We start from the raw sequence: 15,586 nt of genomic DNA, 5'->3' as shown, positions 1-15,586 counted from the left end.
ATTTTTTTCCCTCAAGTACCATGTTCACAGTGTCCTTGGTCCCGATTATGTTCAACCTGTGTCCCCAGGGGAATGAGGAGCTCAGGGGATCAAGGCTCATAAGAATCAAAACCTAAAAACATGAAACAGACTAGTTGTCTAGTCACTAGTGGGCTAATCAGTCAGAGAGGATGTGGCTGCATGGCAAAAGACTTAGACTCTTACACTCTTGTTTGTCTGAACAAAGAATGTGCCAGATGTCCCTGTGTTTATTCCTTTTTCTCCTAAAGGTCCACAAGAGGAGAAAAATCACTCTTAAAGGGATTGACTCACAAGTTCCACCTAGAGGAGTGATGTCCCACAGGAACAGTCTGCCAAGAAGTAGTTATTGATGGAGTTGAGCAAGAGCTAGTTATCATGCCCATTGCTTTATATTCTTTATTTGACCCCGCCCACCAGTCTTTCACCTAGACTGGAAGGTACCAGAGAACAGAACAAGTTCTTAAGAAAGGCTCTCTTCCCCAATACCTGTCAGATGGCATTAGGAAGATGGGCGGTGACTTAGAAGCCTTAGGGATTTGTCAAGATGATAACCACTGTTCTGTTCATCCCAGCACAGGCGCACACACCTTGATACCACCGAACGAGAGCCGAAGGCAGAAGATGCAGAGAAGTATGCACACGTGTTACCCCAAGACCCAATGCTTCTTGTTTGCCTTATGATTGTTCTCTTTAAGTATTTTTTATTTTCTGATTCACAGAGATTCATTGGATCTCACCAAGGCCTTAAAAATATCTTAGCAGTTTTAATTACACTTGTAAAATTATTCTATTGTTAGCTTTTCTAAATTTGTTCCTCTACATTAGTAACAGAACTTATGGCATGAGTGAGTGTATGTTTTGGATTTTTCTTGGATTTAAAAGAGCTTCACACCTGTTGTTATTGTTTGGATCTGGTCCCTGATATATCAAACAAGTTGGTGATATTTTAATGGTTCCATGAATACTTTTGAAACAAGCAACCTATATATGAAAAAGGTATTTGTATCTTTTCTGATATGTTCCATCCTTCCTCAATGAACATTTTTTTTCCTTTAGCCTCTTCATTTCCATACTTCTGTAACAGTCAATCTACCCTCCATGGTTTTATTTCTATAATTACCTTTTTTTTTTTTCTAGATGATAACCCGGATGGTAGGGACCACATCATAATCTTTTGCTGTGCTCTTTGTACTTTGGGCACGAGCAACAGGTTTAACTGGGGCACAGCAAATACAAATGCTCCTTTCTAATGCTTTAGCATTATTTTTAGTCGACAGGAGAGATAACATTAGTTTAATGCACAAGGACATTGTGAGCCTGTCCGGGGCAGGTTGCCCAGCTAGCTCTGGAATTCTGTGCTTTCCCTTATTAGGTTATTGGTAGTGAATTCAGTGACTAATGAGGACACAATGGCACAGCCAGAAAAGTAGTTATCTAAAGGGACCACACTAGACAAGTATCTACCTGGGTGGTACAGTGAGTCAGTATAGCAAATGATAGTGGTCTGCAGTGTCTATGGGAACTGCAGACATTACCCATAGTACCCCAAGGTTCCTACATCTTTCAGGCTCCCAGTTCAGATTTCTAACAGATTTAGGACTCAAAATCATCTGGGTTTTTGAAATGTCTCAGAACTTTTGAGAATTTTTATTAATGATCTTTTGGAACCATCCAATCTAACTGACAAATTAGGTTATATGCTGGAACAACAGAACTAAACCTCCCAGGCGCCCCCTGCTGTTCAAGCTCTGAACAATAAGACTCAGTGACTCAGAGTAGGGATGCTGCGGTGTAAGGTAGAGCCTCCCTCCCCAGAGCTGCAGCCAGCTTGGGAAACATTAAAAATAAAGCAAATATAGGTACCAGAATCCTTTGGGGATGTATATTTACCTGGATCTTATTGACATATGAATATTCTAGTTTTTGTACACATTTGCTATAGAAAACCTTTAGAAATAATTTATGAGGTTTTAAGAATGTCAGTATTGGCAGGAAAACTATATTTCTTGGTGTTAGCAGGAGTTTAGCTGTTGTTCAAATTTGCACCTTCTGGGCAGATACTTGGAAAATGCCATGGGGAGGGCTCAGCATTACTCCAGGTAAGGGGCGGGGCTGGGAGGTATCATCTGTTCGTGGATAACTTGTCCTCTGACTCCGGAAACTCACGATGTGCTATCAGCAAAGTTGTTTCGGTGTTTGGGACGACCAGGGTTCTTTCCAGATTCCAACCATTGATGACTTGTCATGTCTTACCTGTTTAGTTGCTGAGCAGGAGCTGGCAGATCTGGAAAGGTGGAAGCAACAGAACAGGGCAAAACCAGTCCACTTGGTGCCGCAACGCCTGGGTGAGTGGCAAATGGAAAGCCAGCACATGTAGGCAGGGTCGCTGGCAGATCCTGCTGAGCTCTGCCACACCTGCCTTCCTTCATACACCAAGGCTTGTCCCATGGGTGTGCTGCTGGAGATGGGAGTCATCTGACAGGAAACATTTCAACGTGCAGGTAGACTGGTGTTCCTGGTTTGATGAAAGGAGCAAATGCATCTGCCACAGTTGCATGGGAATAAAGTGATGGCTTAATTGGCAAATAATTTAGAGCCTCTTAGATGATCAGCTCTGAAGAAAGCTTACCTGGGGCGCTGCATATGCCCTGTCACAGCATAGTCAGAGAAGCCATCGCAGCATATTCATCACGGCAGTTAGATGCTAATGTGACAAAAATGAAGAGAGAGTCAATTTGGAAAGCAAAATGAGAGTGATCCGGGGATCCAGCTGTGGGTATAAAGATAGATGTCGCCTGGGTTTTCATGCTAGGATTGGGGACCTTTGAGCTGGCAGAGCAGGTGCCAGTGTGATGAGCTGTCTAGACTCCCAGCATGGAATTTCAGACCTTTAGAGGGGATGTCCCTCAATGGGAGTCACTTGCTTTCTGTCTCGACTTTTCTTCACAGCTGAAGCTTGGCACATAAAGGTCTGACACAGTTCCAGTTAATATAAAGATACCTTGAGTTAGAAGCCGCCTACTGCCACGGTAGTCCCAGAGATATAAGAGAAACATTAAAGCTAATTTGTAAATCTCTTAATGAATGGCGGCAACAGAACTATAACCATCACTGCACATACTCACCTTTAGCAGAACAAGCCAGACTTGAGGAACCCAGTCCAAGCCCAAACCAGCCCTTCTTAACAGGTCCTTTCTAGCAGTCTTTCCCATGATTTGGTGGCGAGGTAAGAAATTATACTTGTGTGTGTCTTTTGAGATAGCCTCATTCCAGTAATTACTGCTCATTCCTAGGCACTAGCCAGATTTGGTCACCTTCAGGATCACTTTAGTTGTAGACTCTTTCATAAAAACCACACCAGAAGTGAAGCCAACAGTTGCATCCTTTTTCCTCCAACTCAGGAAGACAGGACATCTGAGATGCAGCCTCTTCCTTTTCTGAGACAGGGTCTCGAAGTCCAGGCTAGTCTTTATACTGTGAATGTCATGACTCTATCTCCCTAGAATTGGGATTGCAGGTTTGCCATCTTGTGCCCAGCATCAGCCACGTCTTCTTGAGGACCTATGCAACCCTGGACTTGGGGCTTTAGGCTCAGATTCTCAGCATCTCCTTTGCTACCAGGAGTGCATGTTCAGGGTGATTTTCATTGAGCCTCTCCATCATCTTGGTATGAAACCTTTCTTTTCCAAACACAAACACAGAGGTGCTGAAAATTAGGGAGGCATCCTTCCTTAACTTCCAACCTCCCTAATGCAAACTTTTATAGGTTAAAGGGAGGCTGTAGAACATATTCTTCAAACTGATTTTTAGTTCTTCCTTATCTTTGGGGGCTGGGTACCATCTCACTTTGGAATCTGGAGAACTCAGTATCTATTGTTTTGCAGCCTTCACAGAACATGAGCAAGATCTCAGGGTTTACCTGTCAGCTCTGTGACACTATCTTAGGGTTTTGATGGATGCAACAAAGCACCCCAACCAAAAAGCACATTGGAGAGGAAATGGATTATTCAGCTTACATATCCACCTTGATGCTAACCACCATAGGAGGTCAGGGCAGGAACTCAAGCAGGACAGGAATGTGGAGGCAGGAGCTGATGCAGAGGCCATGGAGGGGAGCTGCTTACTGGCTTGCTTGCCCTGGCTTGCTCAGCCTGATTTCTTTATGTTTGTTTGTTTTATTTTTACTTTTGTTATTTTAAAGACAGGGTTTCTCTGTGTAATAGACCTGGCTATCCTGGAACTTGCCTTGTAGACCAGGCTGTCCTCGAACTCACAAAGATCTGCATGTGACACCACTGCCTGGCTTCAGCCTCCTATCTCATAGAATCGAGAACCATCAGCCCAGGGGTGGCACCACTCACAATAGGTTGGCTGCTCCCCATTGGTCACTAGTTGAAATAAAATGCCTTACAGATGGATCTCATGGAGGCATGTCCTCAACTAAGTTCGTTTCTCTCTGATGACTCTAGATTCTATCATGTTGACACACAAAGCCAGCTAGTAGAGAAGTATTTAGAAATAGTCAGGTATGTGTTGGGAGGACAGGTGATTTTTTAAAAAGCAAATTATAAAATGTATTAGCCCTTAAAATCAGTTTTGATAAAAAAATTTTAAAACATACTTAAACATTTGGCTTCTGCCATTTTTTTTAAACCCTTAATTTATTGCCTGTGTCTCCATCACTTAAAATACTGGAAGGATTATAGGAGCTCCAGAGAGTAGTGTAACAGTAGCTATAAAGCTTCATTATTCCCAATTCTTTTCCATCTTCTCTAACAGTAACAGAACAGTCCACCCAAACTGGCCTCGTGTAGCTTGGAAGAAAACCACCTTAAATGTCTCTACCAGATCAGTTATAAAAAACCTCAGCAAATGCAAATTGTTTTCATGTAACTTCTGTGACAGTGACAATCAGGAGAGCTGACACTTTTAGCAACTAAAGCACCAGAGAATTGTTGCAAAGTAGTCTTTCTTTTTTAAAAAGATGTGTTTATTTTTATTTTATGTGTGTGGGTGTTCTGCCTGCACGGATGATTGTCCACTGTCTTTGGAGGCCAGAGGAGTGAGCCAGATCTCCTTAAACTGGAGTTGCAGCCAGTTGTGAGCTGTGGTGTGGGTGCTTGGAACAGAACCCACATCCTCTGTGGGAACAGCCACTGCTCTTAACTGCTGAGCCATTCATTTGTCTAGGCCACAAAAGGAGTCCTTTTAATGTAAATGTCAAGTTTATGCAAATACTGAGAAGACAGTAAATGACAGCTCTTTTAGGCTGCTTGTCAAGCCATGATGCTTTCTGGCCTCAGATAATTTTGGTTTAACAGTGGGAGCAAACAAGTTATTGGAAGTCCTTGCCTTTGTATGTCCCATTTTCCTATTTCTCATGTCTGGATGGCTGGCAGCTGTTCTGGCTTCTGGTTCTCTCCTTCTCTCCTTTTATTCTCTCTCTCTGTCAGCCCCACCCATCCCTCTCCTGCCTAACTATTGGCCATTCCAGTTTACCTTTTTTTTTTTTTTTTTTTTAGACCAATCAGGTGCCTTAGGCAGGCAAGGTGAAACAATGCAGCACAGACAAAAGTAACACATCTTTGCATCATTAACAAAGACAGTAGATTCAAAAGTGATACACCTTCACATAGTTAAAGTAATATTCCACAGCACAAATAAACATAACACATCTTTACATAGTTAAAATTCTACAACCTCAGACCAAATATCAGTATGGACAGGGGAGTTGGTCCTAACCATGGAGCCACTAGCAATTGTTAGCTGCTGGGAAGCATGTGTGTGTGTGTGTGTGTGTGTGTGTGTGTGTGTGTGTGGTGTTCTCTAAACATGTAGTCCTTAGTGAGTTGACTGTTCTCCAGTGGGAGACCACACATCCAAGAATATATGGTCTTGAGGAATTTAAAAATTAAATAAAATGCAAAGTTGAGTGTGTAGGGTGTATCTGTGAAGAGAAGGGAAAGGAAAAATGACTATGATCAACACAAATTGTCTGCAACTCTCAAAGAATTAATAAAATATTAAGAAAAAAGAGCAGTTTAGGTTTATAAGGAGTACGTTTATCTGTAGTGTCAAGAATCCTGAGGGTTTGGGGAATTTTCCTCCTTGAACACAGGGCAGTAGAGGGAGGAGAAGAAAAGCAAGTGATGTATTATTGGCCATTGGCTTTATTGGAATAAGGAATAGTCATACTGAAGCAGGAGGAATGTTCCAGAATTCTTAGCACAGGCAATTGCTTAATGTCTAGTGTGGCCCTCCAGGCATGGTTTCAATGAAAACTTTAATGCTTATTGACAGAAAACCCTAGTGTTCCTACCCTAGGAACCTAGAACAAGGTCTCATCTTTCTCATCTTTCCATCCATCCATTATCTTCTGAGTGGCCGCCAGTTGGAGAACTTGGGCTGTGTGTGTTCTGATGTCCTGGGGGATGAAAATGTTAGATGCCCACTGCAGGCTTACCTTGCATTCATTTGTTCTCAGAAGCTGGCATTTCAGCTTAATTCTCCTGTTTTACCTCCCTGGCTTATTTATTTATTATTTATTTTCATTAGGTGGAAGCCAGTCTGAGTTTGAAGTGAGGCAGAAACAACAGCTCCAACAGATGCGATCTAAATACCAGCAAAAGGTCAGAATCCATTTCTTCTCGTTTAATTTCAGCAACACATTTCAGTACCAACATTTCCACATAACCATGAAATAACACAGTGACCCAAAATATAAAACCTTCAAATCAACTGCAAAGTATAATCCTCCAAATAAAAAAAAAAAAAAAAAATGCCAGGAAGCGAGAAGTAAAAAGGAAAATATCTAGAATCCTTACCCAAGCCATATATACTAAGCATGACCTTTGATTAAAGGCACTCCTTTAAATTAATTATGCATTAGTTATAGTTTAAGATTGCTGTTTTTTGTTCCCAGAATATGATTTTGTTTATTTCATGCTAATGATAAAAGCAGTACAAAGGTTATTGAAGATAACTGATTTTTTTTTTTTTACAATAAATACCATGAGTTTTATAATTTGAAAAATTATGTGCTTTCTCCTTCTGTGTGCATGGACACACACACACAGAGAGAGAGAGAGAGAGAGAGGGAGAGAGAGAAAGGAGGGAGGGAGAGAGAATGAGAGCAAGATGGAGCAAGAGAGAGAGAGCATGTGAGAATGTAGATACAGACAGACAGACAGGCAGACAGACAGACATACATTTCATGAAGAAACACTGAGATTCTTAGGCAGCAAATGCAGCCTGGCCATTCTCTGAGATCCCAGTGCCTTAAAGTAACAACCTATAATCATGGTGACGTGCAAAACAGACAATACTGTAATTTGCCTTTCATCATAATTTTGTGTTCCTGAAGTTCAGAGTGAAAATGGTAACTTCTTTTTTTTTTTTTTTGTCCTCTGTAATCTCAATACAATTTAGCTAAAGAGAGATGAATCTATACGAATCAGGAAGGAAGCTGAAGAAGCCAAACTCCAACAGATGAAGGCAATCCAGAGGGAGAAGGTAAGTGGGCGGAGGGGAGACTAGCTGATGTTTGCCCAGGTCGGGCTCGCTTCTAGACACTGTCCATGTGCTACTCTTTTAGCCTGACCTGTACTCGAACTCGGAGGAGGTGGCTATTGCGCAATTGTGTAATCAAAGAAGTAACAGAGAAGAAAGATAAGGTGCCTAGAGGCCCACAGCTATAATTAGAATAACTGTGTTTCATATCCAAACATACTGGCCTCAGAGCAGGGTTTCTGAGTCAACATACCCACTGTCTCACCTCTTAGCAGCTTGGTCAGAAGGCAAAGCAACAAAGTAAGAGACACTCAGTGGGCCACTGTCAATTTTATATCCAAATATAGAGTTTTCCAGGGTGAGCGCGGTGAAGGTGAACACATCCCTCTTCCCACTGACAGAAAGAGCAAGTGCTGGTCTTTTAGTATCAGTGATGTCAGACTTTCTCAACCTGACAGCAGTGCTTTAGTGTTGATATAGCATCCAGGGCTTGGGAAAAGTGTCTTACAAATGCGTTAGAGAACAAGAAATAATATGGAGGAGGTGAGGCTTAGTGTTGGAGGTTTGGGAGCAGAACTCATGGTTCTTAGCAGTTTGTGTGACACCTGTTGAAGATGCCTCCTTAGAAACACAACTGTAGCCCGCTTCTCTCTCTCTCTCTCTCTCTCTCTCTCTCTCTCTCTCTCTCCTCTCTCTCCTCTCTCCCTCCCCTCCCATCATCTCTCTCACTTTTTCCCCCTTTCGGTTTTCTTTTTCTCCTTCCTTCTCTTTCTCGTTTCTCTCCCCTCCAATTTTCTTTTAAAGATTAAGTGTTGTTCAAAATTTAAGCCCCATTTTAAGCAATAGACTTAATTTATTTGTTTATTTGGAGACAAAGTCTCACTATGTAGCCCTTCCTAGCCTAGAACACAAAGAAATTACCTGCCTCTGTGTCTGGAATGCTAGACCTAAAGGCATGTGCTACCACACCTACCTAGCTATAATAGATGTTTTTTTTAGCAGTTAGAGTTAGGGAAGCCAACAGCTAACGGCTTATGGAACACTGGGCAGGAGTACTGTTCCCTCCTCCCTGTAGGATTCTCTTCTTGCCTGGGAACAGCCTAGTCATTCTTGGAAATTCTCTGTCATTGCTGTAGGCTCCCAATACTCCCAAAACTCTTCCTATAAAATGATTCTACAAAGCACCACCTCCCAAGTCCAAGAGCAGTTTGTTGCCATAGAGATGCAGGCGGCAGCAGGCCTGGGCTTGCACATACAAACTGTAATAAAATGCTGGAAGCATATAAAAAGCACAGGTAGTTTATTTACAAATTTTGATCCACCGATCTTCTACCAGTTGGCTATCTATTACAGAAAAGGTCTTGACTGAAACTGCCTTTTCTCCTCCTCTTTCACTCATACGTCTCTCTTCACCATACTTCCTTTCTTCTTTGGGTTCTCTTCCCACCTCCCATTTGAGAAGCTGGACTTCCGGTCTGTGAGCGTTAAGAGGTGAAGCCCATCTTACACAGTCTGCGTGCATGTTCAAATGGGACCAGGGAAAACACCACCAGAAACTGGGTTAAAGAACCTGAAGAATTGTTGTTGCAGACTCTCCTCTAAGTCATGTTTGGTGTCATGTAGTCCCTAGAATTGGCTGGCTTGTGGGTTGCTTACAGTTCATTTCTTCATGGCTCAATAATGCATGTTTTTAATGCATGGGTGGAGCTCTGTTCTTTAACACTGAGTGAAAGCAGTGATTCCACTTTCCAAGTAATACCACCACGTAGAGCCTCGGCGGCCTTCAGACACTGAAACATTAATTAGATTAGCCTTTCTAAACAGACAGTTATGATACAAATTTGAAAGTGATGGAGAAGGACTAGCCCTCTAGCCTTCCTCATGAAAAGGGGCATGAGAAGAATTGGCATTACCTGGGATTTGTTGATGTGCACGCTCTCGAGCCCACCTTGGACCTACTGCAAACGGCATCCTGCTATGCTCCCTGAGTTGATTCCTATGCACGTGAAAACATGTGGAGTGTTAATTTCAGTGGGTCTTGATTTTTCTGGCTGATTCACTGTCACCAGTTGAATACGGTGAAATATTTCTGTTGAATATGAATCTGAGGCTGTTCATGCTATGTATGCCTGTTTAGTAGCTCGTGTCAGACAGAAGAGAGGATATTAGCTATCTACAAGTGACATATTCCACATTGCCAGTGTGATAATGGCTGGGAGAAGTGATAATGACTATGCTTATGGAGCACTTAGTTTTTAAAATGCACAGCAAATGCATGCAGGGACGCCAGCCCATACAATTCTGCCCTCGTCCCCCGGCAGGGGGATACTGGCCTGGATGTCTGAGCCAAGGAAGAGCCACACAGACACTGCCACCCAGGAGTCTGGCCAATACCCAAGATACCCGCACGAAGTATTTCTTATTGTCACCTGTTAGTACATCAGTGGACTGATGTATGTGTTAAAGCAAGTCACTTCTTCAAAGCTCCAACAGTGACCATGGGGGCCAAGCTTTCCATAGATCAGTCTTTGAAGGGCAACTTCATATCTAAACTATAGTAATGGGTTTTCATAGGTCACCACAGTAATCTTTTCAGCTAAATTGAATGTTCTGAGAGCGAATGTCCATCATACTCTGTTCATAATTATATTTATGAAATACTCATTTGATTTCTCCATACCCACAAACCTGAAAAATGAAAACCTTCCAACTGCATATCAAAGACCTCCCCTACCCCTGGAATTCATCTCCCTCTGCTATCTACTTATGTTTGAAATGGTCTACAATGCTATGTCTCCCATCTAATTATCCCAATCTCCCTGTATCATCATAACTTTGGAAAGTGTTGAAAACAATAGAGATTCAAGTGGCATCTAGATCCTTTTCTTGGTGTGGCTACCAAAGTCACTAGCAGCAAGTGAAATCATTGTGCTTTTTTATAGACCCCAAGCACATAGTTAATTTGAATACTGCTCAATGCTGAAGGAACAAACCAGTAGCATATAAATTATGCATATTAGATGTAAATGCATTCATATGCTTATTTTTAGGACATCATACTTGTTGCTTCCTAGTTCCATAAAGCAAGTAGCAGTAAGGACTAATGGCTTTAAGGACAGAAATCAACGTTCGTATGAACTGGAAAATATTTCAAATTCTGTAAACTCTTAAGCCACACCAAGAGTCTGAGAAATATGGTTCTTACACTTTGTACTTCTTTGGGTTGGCATTGGTACAGACATTATGTGTTTGGATGTTAAAATGCTTTTATTAATGAATCTCATAATGTTGGAGTAGGAATGGCATCCCTTAAACACGGCATTAAGAGTGTAGACTGTTAGGTTCCCTGGGACCCATTTGCCTTAATTATAAAATGGGTACAATAATAGGATGGGAAAACTAAAGGGTGAATGTACAAAGTCTTCAGCACAATGGCCAGTTCTGAGCTCTTTCATTCATTTGTTTATTTTTGGTTTCACTCTGCTGCACTCACTGACTTAGAATTCATTATATAGATCACACGGCCTCTGCCTTCCAGGTGCTAGGATTAGACATGCACCACCATGCCCAGCTATCCCTATCCTTTTGTAAACGTGCCCCACACTAATTATAAGCTCCTAATAGTCTTTCATTTCATTTGATTTTAGTCTGTCACCTTCTTGAAAGGAAGGCAAAGAAAGGTTTACTGTTATTTATAACAAATTGAATGGGGTCAACGATTTCATGTCTGTTAAGTCCAAATGGAAATTGCTGGAAAGAGAACACACTTGGCATTCTTGGCCACGTCTCTTTTCCAGGCTTCTAGTTCAGCTAAAATTTTAACATTGACCAATATCCAGTAGCTTTTCTTTGTATTCTAGGCTCTAACCACCAAGGTTCTTTGCTTGCTTTCTTTTCCTTTCTTTCACTTTCGGAATAGGACATCCTCTACTATCTCATAGAAATTAAGGCCATTAGGCTGTGAATACCTTTAATTTTCTATTACTTTTCTCTTTGTTGCTTGCTGCCTTCCCCCATGCCTGCCTCCACACCCCCTCTCCCCCAACTCCTCCTTCACTCTTTTCCTTATTTCGTTTCTGTTCTTTGAACTGTTGATTTTGCTGCCTCAGCCTCTTGGATGCATGACTATAGGCATGCATTGCAATGTCTAGCTCCTTGCTACTTCTAGCTCCAAACTATCTTAAGAGGACTAAGAAAGTGTCTCTTCTTGATGCTATGCTGGAATCTTCCATCTGCATTCACTATCCCCTTCTCTCTCTCTCATCCCTTCAGGGACCTTGTTTATTTTCATTGGTTAAGCCTCTCCCCTTCTGCCCCCCACAACCTTTTTTATCTTTTGTATTTTTGTTTCTTTGCTTAGTTTTACTTAATTTTCTCATCTTAGCAAATCGCACTGCTGTACTCTCATCTACTTTCAACTCCTCTGTCCAAAGTATCATGGTCAAATCAATTTCTGGAAAGCCTTCTCTTGTATTTTTGGTTGTGAGCTTGGCCTTTAATAGCTGAACCATCTAATCCCAGCACTTGGGTGGCAGAGGCGGGAAGATCTTTGTGAGTTCAAGGCCAACCTGGGCTACAGAGTGAGTTCCAGGACACCTAGGGCAACGCAGAGAAAGCCTGTCTTGAAAAACAAAAACTAACTAACTAACTAAGCTTTCTATTTAGTCTTTGATTTGAAATGTGAGTCTATGGTCTAATTTTAATATTTACTTGAATATGATAGAGTTTTTGCCTTAAAGAGCATTGATGCTATCTATGCCCATCAGAGCAAGGAAATGAACCTTCTGGATCCTTTCTTACTCTTTTGTGAGTCAAGCTTAGCTTCTGTCTCTAGTACTTGTCTGGTACAGATATAGCCATGACAAACAACAATATTCTCTCTCTCTCTCTCTCTCTCTCTCTCTCTATATATATATATATATATATATATATATATATGTATATATATATCCAACTAAAAAATACCATATATGTTGATGACATCATAATACCTAGAATGTTGAAGTCTCCCTTGTAACCAAATTTGTAAGACTACAGAATGGTCTGGGGTGGGGTGTGGGGATGCTCGTTTTTGTCAAAGCTTCAAGAGACTTTCAAAAGAATTTTCTTTTCCAATTTGAATGAAAGGGGAGAGCATTATGACCAACTATTCAATTTACAAAACTTTAAAACCATCTATTTTTCAATTGCATTGAGTGTGCACACATAAAATAGGTCCTTAGAACCCAGTGAGCAAGATATCTAAGGAGCAGTTGGTAGGAAATTACAAGTTAGGTAAGCATGCTGTCTACCTTGTTCCTTCAATGCTTTTAAAACTTTGAATAGTTTAATGGTTCTTCCTAAGGAGGGCATGGTGATGCAATGCCTGCAATCCCAATGCTTGGAAGTAAGGTGAGAAGCGCAGGAAGTTTGAAGCCAACTTGAGCAACAGGAGACCCTAGCACAAAAGAAAGATAACAGTATTTTCCTGTGGATGTAGTTTCAATTAGCCAGCATCTCCCTGTTAAACATAAAGGTTTGTGCTATTGGAAATCACAACTATACAATTTGAGCACTTAAAAACATCCCTTAGAGACACAATCTCTAGATCTCACCCACTTTTGAAAAGCCAAAGTGCTCCCCTCACATAGCTGATGCCAGCTGTCACTTGGAAGTTGAAGCAGGAAGATTACAAACCTGCACCCCAACCTCTCCAAAGCAAAGACATGAGGTGTGCAAGTGAGCAGAGAACAGAGGGATAGATTGCTGTGAATGTAAAGAAAGGCAGAGTTAAGACACAGCTAAAGAATGAGGATCAGGCTGAAATCTATGATGTCTGGACTGTTTTAAACCTATAATATCTGTGATAAGCCCTTTTGTGTCATCTTTTACTCACCCAAATTACCACTTAGCTCCTACGTATTTGCTTTTATACAATTGGTGATGTTCATAGTTCTTGCACGTAGAGTGTTTTGTGGGGCTCCGGATTCTACATTGAGTGACATAAGACTTCGAAACCTCAAAACAACAACAAACGAAATCAAATAAAAACAAAACAAAACAACCCTTCAACCCTCCATACTTCAAATGTCTACAGATCTTCTGAAATTGTTATTATTCCTTCACTTGTGAGCATCTCTCCTTTGACATACTCTCTCTTGTCTGTGTCTTTTACAGGACAGGTACTTCTCTGTTCATATAATAAATGCAATATAGTATAACATAATGTCAATATAATCATATAATAGGGCATTTGATAAATGTTTATTGAATACATGCGAGTCAGTGCTATTACTCAGGTCCCTTGGCCTGTGGTGGTGTCCTGTCTGAGTTTTCTTCTGCATTTGTCTTTGTGCAAATACGTTTGGGTGATGTGACTAAATCTAAATATTTGGACTGATATAAAAATCGGTTCCTACATTGGATTCAAGTGCTCAATGATTCCTCCATTTCACAAACTACTTGTTCATTGGCTTCTGTTGAGGATTAATAGACCTTTGCAGGGTAAGTTTGGCTACTGTGTTGTGTTATGAATGGGAATCTATCAGTGAAGAGATTGCAGCTGCTTTTCTCCATTTCTGACCTGCACAAAGGAAGGCAGCCTTTTTTTTTTTTTTTTTTTTTTTTTTTTTTAGATGCTGGAGTGACTTTCTCCCCGGTCTCTAAGGAGATTCCTGACCTTGGTTTAATCAATATGTCTTGTTTACATTCTGCTTGCTTGCAGATGCCCACCATTTTGGTGCCTCCATCCCAGGGATGTGGAGAGAACGTCATAATGCAGTGTCTTTGGGCTCACTAAATCAGGACTTGATCTAGATTGTATACTTACTTGGGGTTAATTTCTCCTTTCATGTCCTTCTTAGAATTCTGCTTCATTAACAGACCAGTTACTGCTGAATAACTGATTCCTGGACTCTAGGGAACTTACTATAGGTTTTGTTTCTTTTCTTTTGTTTTTAACACAGAGAACATCTAAACATCTGTTTTACCTGTCAAAATGGGAAAGCTCAGTGTACATTAAGGCTTTCATGAAATGAATATGAATTGCTCCCCATCTTTGAGTGGTGGAGGTAGATCCTAATCAGAGTTTAAAAGTTCTCTTTCATAGCTTTTCCTTTGGCAAATACAATTTTTTTAAACCCAGCTGCCTTTGGACTTGTTTGAAACTTCTTTTATCCTGTGCTGTAGAACTTGTTTCTACACCTTATTAAATTTGTTTTTGCCTAAGAATGTTATCTAGTTTTTTTTTTTTTTTTTCGGCCCATGAAAAAATGACAGTAGTGTCACAGTGAGTAAAAAGCAAGTGGTTTTGGTATTTAAGTCAGGTTAAAATGTGCCAGAGCCATGGTGACAGTAATATCAATATGAAGTCATATTCTAAAGGTGCTCTAGACAACTAACTAAAAAAAAAGGACTCTTTCTGCTCAAGTGGATGGCATTATTCAGACACAGGCTACTCAGTTTTTCAACAGTTTTAAGTGGCTAAGTCAGAAGGGAGTTGGACTGGGTTATTGAGAATCTTTTCCTGAACATTTTGGTAGAACGAGTGACACACACACACACACACACACACACACACACACACACACACACTTTGTATGAACTATTTAATCATTTATTATTTTTAATTTAACATGTTTAGTGTGGAATTTATTATTTCCACCAGAATATTTCACAGGCTCACTTCCTGGAAAATGGATGTTGTTCTCATTTGAGCTGAAATAAAAATGTGGATCTTTGATTCTGCAATTTTGCCTGTCAGGTTGTGAGAGGGGAGGTTTGGGGGGACCATGAGGCCTCCACTGCAGTGCTTATGGTTCATGAGAGGGAGACTATGTTGGAATTTCTGGGGCCTCTGCAACCCAAGGACTTGGGGTGTGAGATATCCTAAAAATCATGATTCTTCCTAAATCATCCACAGCAGATCATACTTTGATATTTTTAATTTCAGAGTAATAGACTAGAGGAGAAAAAGCGGCTTCAAGAAAGCCTCAGAAGAGAAGCGCTCCGGGAGCATCACCAATAGTAAGTTCATGCTCTCAGAACTTTATTTATGGGTTTATTGTTAAGATTCCAG

At 40.9% G+C, this 15,586-nt stretch overlaps 1 protein-coding gene across 1 annotated transcript in view; it reads left to right on the top strand.

Moving 5' to 3' along the window:
- The window catches only part of Epsti1 (epithelial stromal interaction 1), a 93,490-nt gene that overhangs the window by 20,374 nt on the left and 57,530 nt on the right, over positions 1-15,586 (top strand). Inside the window, exons 2-6 of the mRNA XM_051195347.1 lie at positions 594-652; positions 2,283-2,366; positions 6,577-6,650; positions 7,450-7,533; positions 15,461-15,534. Of these exons, the coding sequence (XP_051051304.1) occupies positions 594-652; positions 2,283-2,366; positions 6,577-6,650; positions 7,450-7,533; positions 15,461-15,534 (375 nt within the window). The remainder of the gene's footprint in view (positions 1-593; positions 653-2,282; positions 2,367-6,576; positions 6,651-7,449; positions 7,534-15,460; positions 15,535-15,586) is intronic.

This window comes from Phodopus roborovskii, unplaced genomic scaffold (genome assembly GCF_943737965.1).
Source record: "Phodopus roborovskii unplaced genomic scaffold, PHOROB, whole genome shotgun sequence".
Taxonomy (NCBI): Eukaryota; Metazoa; Chordata; class Mammalia; order Rodentia; family Cricetidae; genus Phodopus; species Phodopus roborovskii.
The sequence above is the reverse complement of the archived record's forward strand: the minus strand, read 5'-3'. Positions and strand labels throughout refer to the sequence as shown.